Raw genomic sequence first — 12381 nt, forward strand, 5'->3', positions numbered from 1 at the left:
TAAATGACAAGCTGCGCATAAAAAACTAATCGCAGCCTTTGCAATTTCATAATCGCGATAAGCCAGATCAGTTTAAGTGCAATATCATTTAAATTGCGATTAATCGCGCAGCCCTAATTTATATAGCGCTTTTTACAATACAGATTGTTTCAAAGCAGCTTTACAGTGATAACAGGCAAATAATGCAACAGTTTGTTTCCACTGTACAGTGATGTTCAGTGATGATTAATTTTATTAAGTATACTTGGAATAGTTCCCTTTAGCACAAACAAGTATCTTTAATACAATCTAAGTTGAACTTCAGCACTGCTTTTGAACAACTAAAATGCATTTAGTACAAAATTAGATAAAAGTTAAGTTAAAGTATACCAATTTATAGTGTGCCACAAATACATTTAATTATGCTAAATTACATAAAAATAAATTGTGCTAAAGTATACTTTTTTTCACTAGGGTAGTGCCATTGTTTTTCTGGAGCTGGTGTGCTACTGGCAACTAACAACGAACTTTTGCTTGTATCCTCTTGTGTACTGTATGTTAATTTTTTGTGCTTCCTTATAATTCATTTGTCATCATTGCTTTATTTTTCTCTTCAGTTATGATAAAGAAACATCCACTCTTGCGCAATGCAATGTGATCATGCATTTCGGGGGTGAAGCAATGAAGGGAGTGGTGTGTTTGTTTGGGTTGATTTCAAATATCAAAAATATTCAACAACAATTCTCAGAAATCACATACTGCACCTTTAAGAAAAGGTTACTGGGGGCTCTGGCGAGCATGGGCACTGAGCCGGCGTGAGTTCATCATCAGATTCATCACCTCTGGCCTCAGGCTGCCATTGCTTTTTTTTCTTTGCGGCTCAGGGGCAGCGGGACACAGAAGAACCTGAGCATCGCCCATGATCAGGGCATTTCAGAGGTAAATGGCAGAATACACATCATTCATGTACATCAGGAGGATCACTGAGTACAGGAGAGGCATTCTTTCCATGTCATTGTGCTTAAAGGCTGTGCAGTCACCAAAATGCTGTAGGAGAGCAACTGGTAGAGCATTGTCCTCTACGAAGACGTGGTCAACTTTGATTGGTGAAGGCAGCTATCTGAAGCAGAATGATTCTGAGGCAATGACGGTCAGCACCACCCTTTATAGCGGAGGTGCCCACCTCTATTTTGCGTGTTTAAATGCCATTGGCCAGTGTACTTACACTGGCGTGATTTAATAAGGCTTCGGTATGTTTGGAGAAAGGTGTTCCCCCTGAGCATCAGCTACACAATGACACAATGTCGAGTGAACCGGACTATAAAGGAAGTTTTGAAGAAAAAGAATTTCTAGGTTTTCTGGATTATGGGAACCCTGTATATAATGACAAGGGATCCCTTTTCAACACTTGCAGTTAATTGTGAGAAAAGGGGCGGGTTTTAAGTGGACTAAATGAAAAATCCAGCATACATCACCAGGGAGAAGTCTGTTGTTTCACTGGAAGATCGAGTTATGACTTTTTGATTAAACATTATTATAAAAAAAAAAAGTAAAATGTTACAAATTAAATGGATGAATTATTCATAATAAGATTAATAGCATGGATTTAGAAAATAGATGGGGTGATTTTTCATTTAAGACTAATGTTAACTTTATATAAAGTTACATATTCCAACCAAAACAGTTACTTCAATTTTATCCATTGGGTTTTGACTGGATTGTGACAAGTAGACTGTGATTATGAGATTCATATTTTCTTTCTGCCTGTGTGGCCTTGGATACATGAGCAGAGAAGAAAAATAATTTCAGGGGCAGAAAAAGTATTTATGTTTTGATTATTATTTTTTATTTTTTTACTAAAATGAATTACAGTATGTACCTTAAGGCCAAAACATCTTTGATGTGTGTAAGCAGCTGTTAAGGTTTTACAGTCCGCTTCAGGTGTAACATTTCAGCCCTCTATTTATTTAAAGCTCCTGTGATCTCACCTTAACCCCGAGCACAGGCTGAGTGCTGCAGAAGAGCCCTCCACATCCTCTATGTAACCACTGTAATGACAATGACCCTGATGGAAAACGGAGAGAGAGAGAAAGAAGCCACAATAAATTCCACCAAGAACAAAAATGTAATTTCAAAGACTTGACTAACATAAAGCAACATTCTTGTCATTCTAAACCTGAATTAAGCTCACGGTGTTTGCTTGTCAGGGACCAAAACCTAGTAAGAGGGTCTGACAGCATTACTGTAGGTTCCACTAGGGGGCCTCAGTATGATTTAAAATAAGACGAAACAAGACATTAAAATAAGCTAAAGCAACTAAAAATCAAGACATTTCTTATTTTAATTCACTCCCTCAACAACAGTTTATTTTTCTTTAAAGAGCCAGGGTTTCCATGGTCTTGAACAACCTGGATAAATGAGTGTGATGTGTGTTTATTAGAGAGAAAAAACCTAGTCCTTCTTATGCAGCTAGTTACCCTTATACTTTTTGCAAATACTCAGGAATGGCTCATTTGACCCAGCATGTAGGCTTTCAAACACTTTTTATTGACTCATGGTGTGTATGCCTGATGTAATGGGAATCGGAAAACGCATCCTGTAGAAATTCCATTGGACATCATACACAAGTGAGGGTTGGTTGACACGCTGATTCCCAGCCGCTGCTTTCTGAATGGATGATTCTCCTAAATCTAAACTATTTATATCCCTTTGTGAAAAATAGCCTTGCTTAATTGTATTGAATGTGCACTTGTGCATTGTTGGCGCGTTGCTATTTTGAGGCAACTGAATAGACTGCGCCATTGACCAACTGAAACCTGGTCTAAAGTCAATGGCGCAATATTTAGGGCCCGAGCACCGATGGTGTGAGGGCCCTAAATGTGAGTGTGAGGGTCCCCAGCCATGAAATTCTTGAAAATAACCTCACAAATTCACTCTCACGCTATTTCCTCATAAACTGAATTCTCGAAATCGGTCTCAGTCTTTTACAAAACATAATGTCTGTACATGAATTGGTTGTTCACAATTATTCACAATTTCAAGATATGAGAGAAAAAAGCAATCACATTTTAACTGCTTTATTCTCATCCTGCTTTAAGGCGAGACACTACAGGTGAATAGGGTAAATTTTTTAACTAGCAGATATCACCATGAAACTTTCCCAGTTGATTACCTACATTAAGATGAGAAAAAAATGTATTACAAGTTTTCTGTAATTTAATGTTTAAAATCGGAGTATTGGATAAAGCCAGGTTCAAAATTCTTTTTTCATTGTGTTCACATATCAGATGGGGGAAAAAATACAGAGAGATTTATGGATATCTACTGTTGTTATCCTGTAAATCAGAATATACTGTCTATAGCCTTAAAAAAATGATTTTCACCATATTTTTTGGAATAAAATGTTATAGGCTATAAATCAGGAATAATATATTTACAAATCCCTCTGTGAATGTCTTCATAATATAACTAGGTACAAGACTCGAAAGTTTGGTGTATATAGGTGCTACTGAAGTGGAGATTTCGGACTTGGAGTAAGAGAAAAAAGTCATTTTGAGAAAACGGGCTTTAAAGATTTATATCAGCCAATGAGATTGCGCAATTAGAGTTAAATCCCCCCTTTTACTTTCACGATTGGTTGCTGATAAAAAGGAAATGACCATATTTGGATCTGACAGCATTGTACAGGAAAGAGAGAGCTTTCTAATGGTGTATATGACAGGGTGCAGACAGTGATCGCGGAGCAGCGGGATGATTTGGAACGCCAACTTTTGTTGAATTTATGAGAAATCTACAGACGCAAACAGACAAAGTGTAGTAAAATAAAGACCTAAATGTGTATTTCGGACTTTTTTTCACCACAAGTCTGAAAGAAGATATGTTATTGAAGACAAATATCCCAAAATCTCAAAATTGACCAGTGAAATGCCTTGTCTTATTATGCCTTGCCTGTTTGTTAAACAGAAAATCCTATAAATAAATCATTTGTTGGTTATTTTCTCTGGAAAGTTTAAACATTGTGTCTCTGTGGTGCAAAAAATAAATAAAAAATCACCCTGTTTGTTTCAACATGACAACCAGCATGCAACAATGCCTCAAAACACTGGTGTGAGTTTAAGGGAAAGACTATTGGTTTATTTATTAGAACAGTCAGTATTTATGAAATTCAGTTTGGAGGGTAGAAACGCACTTCACTTAAACACACTTCTTTTTTTTTTTACTTGACACTGCTTACACCAACTTTTTTGATGCACATGATGTCCACATCGGGAGGAAATATGTAAAGTGTATGACAAGGCGATAATATGCAGCTGTTTCCTGTGCTGTAACAAGGAACTGTTATCAGACTTTCATATCACTACAGTCTCAGATCAGCATTTCACTAAAGATCGAACTACAAGGCATTTCAGAACATTTCCAAAAAGTTTTAAGCAAATCCCAAATGGGTTAAATAAGATTTATTCCTCTTAAAAATCAGTGTAATATGGAACTGAATTACAAACTGTCATGTTCCTCGACTAAATCTGAAATCCAACAGGGAATAATGATGAAATAAAGTCTGACTTAATACAGACTTTTACTTAAGCTTATTTAAAAAAAAAAAAAAAAATTTAAATTCAAATTTTAACTACACTGATACATCCAGAGACTTGACAGTGTACTGAATGTACCGAATGTATTTTGTAACAGGGGGATTGCTTATGAGGGATTGTTTATAAAAAATAAAATCAGTATTCTTCATTTTATAGGCTTCTGTCAACACTGCATTGGCTCCCTATTACACGTATCGTATCGATTTTTAAATATTGCTGATTACTTACAAAGCATTAAATGGTTTAGCTCCCCAGTACTTGAGCAAGCTCTTAATGCACTGTAGTCCTTCACGTCTAGGCCTATTGCAATCTCAAAATTCCGGCCAGTTGATAACACCTAGAATGTCAAGATCAACTATAAGCAGTAGATCCTTTTCCTATATTTAGCACCTAAACTTTGGAATAGTCTTCCTATCATTGTTCGGGAAGCAGACACACTCTGTCTGTTTAAATCTAGACTAAAAACACTAAGACTAAAAATCTAGACTGTGAAAATTCAGTCTGTGAATTTGTTGTAACACATTTCTACAAAAATAAACTGCCGTTCTGTTTAGGGTTGTGACGTTCCTCCAAGTTCAAAAATTGTATGATTGTGCTCCATATAGCCTACTGTATGCTTCCAAACTTGATTGGTTGATTGGTAATCTACCTCCGGTTACAAATAGTAACTTGAACTTGAACTTGAATATTGTGATTCCTATTTCATTACAATGGCAGGCCATTTGCCAATTTAGCAGACATTAAAAAACATTCATGTCATAGGTATTTATTGAAACACACATGCATGTATGACATTTTGATAGCTGAATGGATCATTTTGCATGTGATGGCTCACGATGAAATGTTTAGAAGTTGTGAAGAGTTTGACAATTTCACTGAGAATCCAACTCATCAGTTTTGATCAACAAGCCATGTGCATTTAGTTATTGTGCAAATTGTAGACTGTACTTACTCTTTTGTAAATATGCTAAAGCAAATGCAATTTGCATTTTGCAAAAAACAGGAGTTTTTGCAAGAGCCCAGAACTCAAGTGAACTGAACTGAATTGATTGACAGCTTCAGTAAAAATAAAGGGAGCACTCTTTTTTATACTTTATTCACTTTTTGAATAAACATTTTGAATAAACATTTCAAGCAATGGCCAAAAGTGGGAGTTAACTCACTAAATTTCCATTCCATGAGTCATTCCCGAAGTTGAAATTATTGACATTTATAGCGAGATAGAGTTAATCATAAACTCTGGATTTGCTATCTGGCTAGAATTGTTTGGTTTTGTCATCTTGATAACTCCTAAAGTTAAAGTTTGTTCAGCTCACTTCTTGTGATATGGAGCTAGAAAAATGACCAACTTTTACACTGCTCACAAGGAAATCACTTGCTTAGTCATCTCTGAAAATTAAACTGAGAAAATGTTTTAACATCCAAAAATTGCACACTAGAGTAGAGGTCTGCAAGCCCATTCGGGCCGGGCTCGGGCCATTTTTTTCTTTTACAGATCGGGCTCGGGTCGGACTCGGGCTTATTTAGCTTCTCTCCTTTCATTGTGCCCATAATATAAGTGCAGAGCACACGTCACATAATGTGTATGAAATATTGTTATATTTATTATATTATAAATATTATACATCGCCTAAGCAACACAAAAGTAATATGCATATACGCACACATCACTCACGTGCATTAACAGGTGACAGTTGACCATGCAGAGGATCAGGGAGAAGTTGGATTTATTTACATTTTTTATTAATATTATTTAACATTAGCCAGTTGGCGAAGAGTTCTTCATTTTTGAACATTGTTTTGAACATTGTTCTTCAGTTACTTAAAAGCAAAGAAAGGTAGGCCGTTTATTTACTTATTTTTGCAGTTGGATCCCGTAGCACTATATTCTCTACTGCATGCTTATGCTTCTCTCTAATGGACAGTCTGTTCAATATTTGTGGGCATGATTGGGCATGATGTTTCAGGCCAATAATAAAAGTTTACCATTTAGTAGCATGTGACGTGCGTGTGTTTGCGTGTAGCAGAGACTAAGCGCATCAGAGAGCGTGCATCAAAGAGCGCACGTCAGAGAGAGCTTAAAATGATATTGATGTTGGTCTCGGGTCGGGTTCGGGCTGAAAAATTGCAGCCGTTGTCGGGCTGGGGCCGGGTAGGGCTTGAACACCACGGGCCAGGGCCGGGTTAGGTTAGGTTATAAACTTTTTTAGTTTATAACCATCCCTAACAAAAAGTGTTGTGATACTTTATGGGTGTGAATCGTTAGTGGCTTGTGTTCATAGTTAATGTGATGAACTACACCTGTGGTTACTCAGCTGAACTAAGTTCATACTGTACATCCACTAAAAATCACACCAGTTGAGTGAATAAAAGTTAGGTTTGAGAATATTTCTTACACCAGTGGATTTCATGACATTTAGACATTTGTATGTGTGGTTCAAATTTTTTGGGGCCTCTTACCTTTATATGAAGTGTGTGTGTAAAAAAACATTTACACAGTGAGACCTTTATGACGGGTATGCGTCACAGTTCCAAAAAGGGAGAGGAGAGAGTCTAAATGCAATTAGAGTTGTTTATTTAAATAAAATGATGTTCACAATGAAACACGAAAAGCAAACCAAAATGTAACAGCTTAACTAAAGCACGTTAAAACAAGACTGGACAATCAGTGTGAAAAACCATAACTAGCCATGATGACAGTATAATCGCAGACAACCCTTCTATAATAGGAGTTGATGATGGCTATCAGGTGGTGGGAGGAAGGCTCAGTGCCCCTGAGAAAAAGAGTCCAAGGAAGAACGAGCCGGAGGAGGAGGCCTTTCTGAGGCAACCTCTTCAAAGACCACGGTGGATCTGGGTGACCAGGAGACTGTGGAGCTGGAGAGTTGAGGAGGGACAGTGGATCAGGAGGATGAGGTGAAGCCAGGGAACTGGATGAAACCGGAACCAGTGATGGAGGCGTGAAATCAGTGGAGGAGGTGAAGCCATGGAGTGCACTGGATGGAATTAGAGGCAGAGCCAGGAACCTGGACAGAACCAGAAGTGGAGACAGGGAACTTGACAGACCCAGTTGAGGAGGCAGAGCAAGGGAACTGGGTGGAACAAGTGAATCCATGCTGCACGGAACCATCGGAGGAGGAAGGACGGAACCAGGGAGTCCAACAAGCCGGAGAGGACCAGGGAGGAGGAAGGGCTTTGCTGGTGGGCTTAACATTTACACATTTAATCATTCAGCACACACTATCCAAAGTGACAAACAAATGAGGAGAACAACAGAAGCAGTTTCACAACAAAAAAGATTCTTTCACCAAGAATCTCTTCCACCTCACCCACTGTAAAGGATAAATTTTGGACTAACCACTCCACATTCTCACAGAATGTTTCTTGAGGACCATCCTCAAGGACCATTGAGGAAAGTGTTGTTTTATTTAAACAAAATAACTATCAAAAAGGAAACATGGAAGGCAAACATAAATGTCACAGCTTAACCAAGCACATTAAACCAAGTGTAACACTGAAATCCACAGCAGACGAAGATAATTCCAAGGTTTATTAAACAAGTACTAAGAAAAGAGCCAACAATACGAAACAGTGTGCTAAGCACAAACATTACCGGACACTGAACACAAGCAGGAACTAAATACACAGATGATAATGAGACAATGACAGACAGCAGTGATGATGATAGTTAGTGTCAATGGTGACTGATGACGTGCAGGTGATCAGGTGATGACAGATAGTGTCCATAAACTGGAAACACGCTCGCACTGGTGCGGAATATGAACTGTTATCCGCAATGCGAGTGTTGGTTAACTCATCATGGTGCTCAGCGAAGAAAACACTCTCATGCTCGTTCTGTGTGAAATGCTTTTTACAGACATATTTTCCTTATGTGTTGTTGGGTAGCCAAAGCGCACGCGAGGGAATAACAACAGTGTGTGTGTGTGTGTGTGTGTGTGTGTGTGTGTGTGTGTGTGTGTGTGTGTGTGTGTCATTCACTGAAACGTAAATTTAGCTGCAGCCAAATGACTTTTCGCAACCCACCTTTTCCGACTCTGAGACCCACAAATGGGTCGTGTCCCACAGTTTGAAACCTGATGCAAAAACTGACAAATGTAAGTAAAATTTACACTACACAGACTTCTGACTTTAAAATTGGTGGGCAGAGACAGTCTTGACCCAACAGAAGTTTTTTCCTCTGTGATTTCACTAAAAGAAGGAGATTAAACTATGGTAAGTGGTACAATATTCATTTAGTTAGCGAACTGCAGAACTTTCTCAAGGCATGTTGCAGGTTACTACTGGTTTCTGGGCAATTCCACGCAAAACTGTCACATCCATAACGCCAACACAATGCCATTGTATTTAGTTGGCGTTATGGATGTGACATTTTTGCGCGGAATTGCCCTTCTTATAATTGAGTTATTGGTACCGTTTACCTGTGCACTTTCCAATGTTAACACGATTTTGGATAACGTTTACTAACTTAGTTCTGTTTTATGCACATGGATTACCAAGATGGAATTACCTAGATTACCTAGGGTGTGCAGTTTCATAGAGGCTAGCAATAGCAAGTTAATGAACATTTTTGATTAAGTTATATAATACAGATATATATTACTACAGTGAAGTGATATTTAACCTGTCCGTTATTGCTGTGTAAAGAAACGCACTTTGGGGGTTACTCATGGTCTGTTGAAAGTACCTTGTTGATGCTTTTACACTTTTAAATGTCATTTAATGTTCGATGTTTGAAGGGTGGGTAGAATAATGTCATCTCATTGTACCCAATTTAAAAAAAAAAACTATTATTGAGTTCATAGAGCGAGCCTTTCACTGATTATTACAGCTTAACGGAAGTTACACCTATAATTCGCACAGGTGTCATGGGGCGTAGGAATAAGCTGGATATTTGTTTTGACATTTATACCACTTTAATTATTGATAGCTATCAGGATGTGGAGAAACTTTGAACCAATATAAAAATAAGTGTTTATGAAAAACATTGCCTACCCTAGCTTTAACAAGTTACCAAGATGAACTATTCATATAACTAACAGAGTTGCGTTTACATGCTAACAAGCCAGTTAGCTTAGCTAATGCAGTCACCTGAGATTGAGACTGAGAAAACTACATCATTAATGTAAATATGAGCCCAGGAACTGTGTGAGCTTTGTTTGAGTCTATGCTTTTTGCTTTGCTCCTCTTTCTATATACATATATATATCCTCCTTTATATACTAAAAGAGTGCTTGATTCAATGTAATGAATTATTCATTCATAGTGTGTGTGAATAACGCCATGTTTTGGTAGGAAGAGCTGGACATCAGTTTATGCCAACAGATTGAAGACTCATTATTTGAATGAAGCAGATTGTTCAAGGCAATTTGAGTTTATACTCACTGTACAACCTATACAATACTAATTAACTTTCCAGCACTGTATGTGTGAACTTCACAAATGAATTGTAGTAATGTTAAAAAATACCTAAAATAAACATTATTCATGAATTGAAATAAGAACCTTAAAAACAGTACTTTTATAAGAGTTAAAAAAAAAACGTACAAAGTGTGATTAAAACTTACTTTAAACAGAGTAAGTAAACTTTACTCGAGAATTTTAAATTAAACCAAAGAATTTTGTGTAGATATGCTGTTAAATTTACTACCCATTTGTGAGTGAAAATTGTTTCTTAGCTTTTTAAAGTAAATCAAACTCGTTTTGCATAACATTTTTTTTAGTGTAGGTGAACTGAGACAGTAAGTCTAAGTCTCAGCAGTTAAAGAAAGCATGACAAATCTCAATTGCACGTAGCAAACACTGAGTGACTTCATACAGGTCAGGGCCAGTGACTCATATTACATCTCTAAGCAGACATTCATCTGTGAACACAATGATAAAGAACTTCATTGGGAATGCACTTCCCACTCTCCTTTCACTCTTTCTACACTGTAAAAATATTTTTCAAAGTTGTAAATAAAACAAAGACTATTGGATTATGTTTTACAAGAATTCATAATGTTCCTTGCCATTTCTTTGCAATTGTTTGTGAAATTTACAAGCAATTTCTGAGCGAAAATTGTTTCTTCACCAAATTCTTTCAGTGGTTATACATTCTGCTGCACTCTTTTTATATGTTTTGTGCCTCTATCACTTCTTACAGTGGTGTAAAACTGAATTCCAGTCAGTGTGAGTAATGCAGCTCTTCCCAGAACTACTCCACTGCTCTTGGCATCAGATGCTGTGTGTGTGTTTAGTCACGGCTCTGAGGAAATCGCATCAACATTTACAACAGCAGACAATACCACATGATGATACATTGCAGTTGTTCTCACCTGCAGTCTGTGCATAGAAACACTGCTAACAAGGTGAAAATAGAGTACACCTTGTAAGGTGAGGGCAGCGGTACGTTTCATTTTTGTTGTACGAAAGAATATATCAGCATTACATTTTTGATTGTCAGTGCTTTGTTTTTTGCGTCTATAAAGTGCCTGATTTGAGTGTTCTTTTACATGCTTTCCCCTTTTTAATAGAGACTGCTGAAGTGCTGGTGTGACGTTTGGTGACTTACCGTCATGTTTGGTCTCTGTGTGACCAGCGAGCCATCTTTGGCATAAGAGTACACAGTGAAATCCTCTGGAAGAAGCAATCTGAGAGGAAAAAAAGAAAAACACACGCACAACTATGTTAGGATTCATTGTTGCAGGTATTTAATAAACTCTCACAACACACACAGACTGTCATAGACAGGAATAGATTATCTGTAGATCCATAAAATCGGTGACTATCATTTAAAAGTTTTGGTCAGTATTTTTTGAAAAAGATATTAATATATTATATTTAAGTATTAATAAATATTTTATTCAGAAAGGATAAAATAGCATTAAAGGGGTCATGAACTGAATTTTGTTTATAATTTTAAGCCCTGAAGGCATTTTTAGAGTAGTTGTTTTCTGAGTGACATACACAAAAGACTCATAACTCCAAAACTATAGCAACGAGAGTAAAAAAGGTAGGTATCATTTTATAGACAACTTTTTACATTTTTAGAAAATATAAACTTTCATGACATTTGGACATTCTCATGCTGAGAAACTGCTGAGAAAAGACAAAAAAGTGTGCTAAAGGGAAATTTTTACATATCTTTCTTATTTGACATGCAATAACAATAAATAATGTTTCCCTACATGTGAGCTGCATCGGGATCAAAATTTTAGTTTTTTTTATCAAAAAGTTACAGCATTTGGAACCAAGGTAGCCTTCTTGTTTAGCTCATGACACCCGGAAGGCATTTTGTAGTTCTGAGTGTTATGTTGTTTTCTCAGTGACATACAAAAAATATAATATCTTTAGATCTGAGTGATGGATTATCTTTGGGCTCTTTTTAATCGAGATAATCTGCTGTAAATAATGATGCACCCTTTTCCATGATCTGAGCATGTTTCATGAAGTTGCGAGCGAAAAAGCCACGTGAAAGCTACCTCTTTTTTTTTGTACTCCGCTACATGCTGTGGTGTTTTATGTATTATAACTACATGAGGAATATATTTAGATCTAAGTGACGGATTATGGTGAGGGAACTTTTTGCCAACTCTTTTTATATTTTTTTTAAGTGCTGTGAATTCAGATGTACTGTACTTATTTTGTCACATACTGTCTTTCAACTACTATATATACACCTTTATATACAGCATTTTGCACCAATTCTGTAGAATGGGCCTTTATATATAAAATCATAATTTAGTGGGTATTTTCAGTTGGAAGGTGGATGTCCCTAACCCCTAAATTTCAACTTATAAAAATTATATTG

The 12381-nt window shown here is 36.9% G+C and overlaps 1 protein-coding gene across 2 annotated transcripts in view; it reads right to left on the bottom strand.

Moving 5' to 3' along the window:
- The window catches only part of adam9a (ADAM metallopeptidase domain 9a), a 58191-nt gene that overhangs the window by 27403 nt on the left and 18407 nt on the right, over positions 1–12381 (bottom strand). For both annotated transcript variants that reach the window (XM_084086838.1, XM_084086837.1), the window contains exons 4-5: positions 11143–11221; positions 1968–2044 (exon numbers count right to left, since the gene is read on the bottom strand). In XM_084086838.1, coding sequence (XP_083942964.1) covers positions 1968–2044; positions 11143–11221 — 156 coding nt within the window. The remainder of the gene's footprint in view (positions 1–1967; positions 2045–11142; positions 11222–12381) is intronic.

This window comes from Abramis brama (assembly GCF_963993115.1).
Source record: "Abramis brama genome assembly, chromosome: 16".
NCBI classification, from domain to species: domain Eukaryota; kingdom Metazoa; phylum Chordata; class Actinopteri; order Cypriniformes; family Leuciscidae; genus Abramis; species Abramis brama.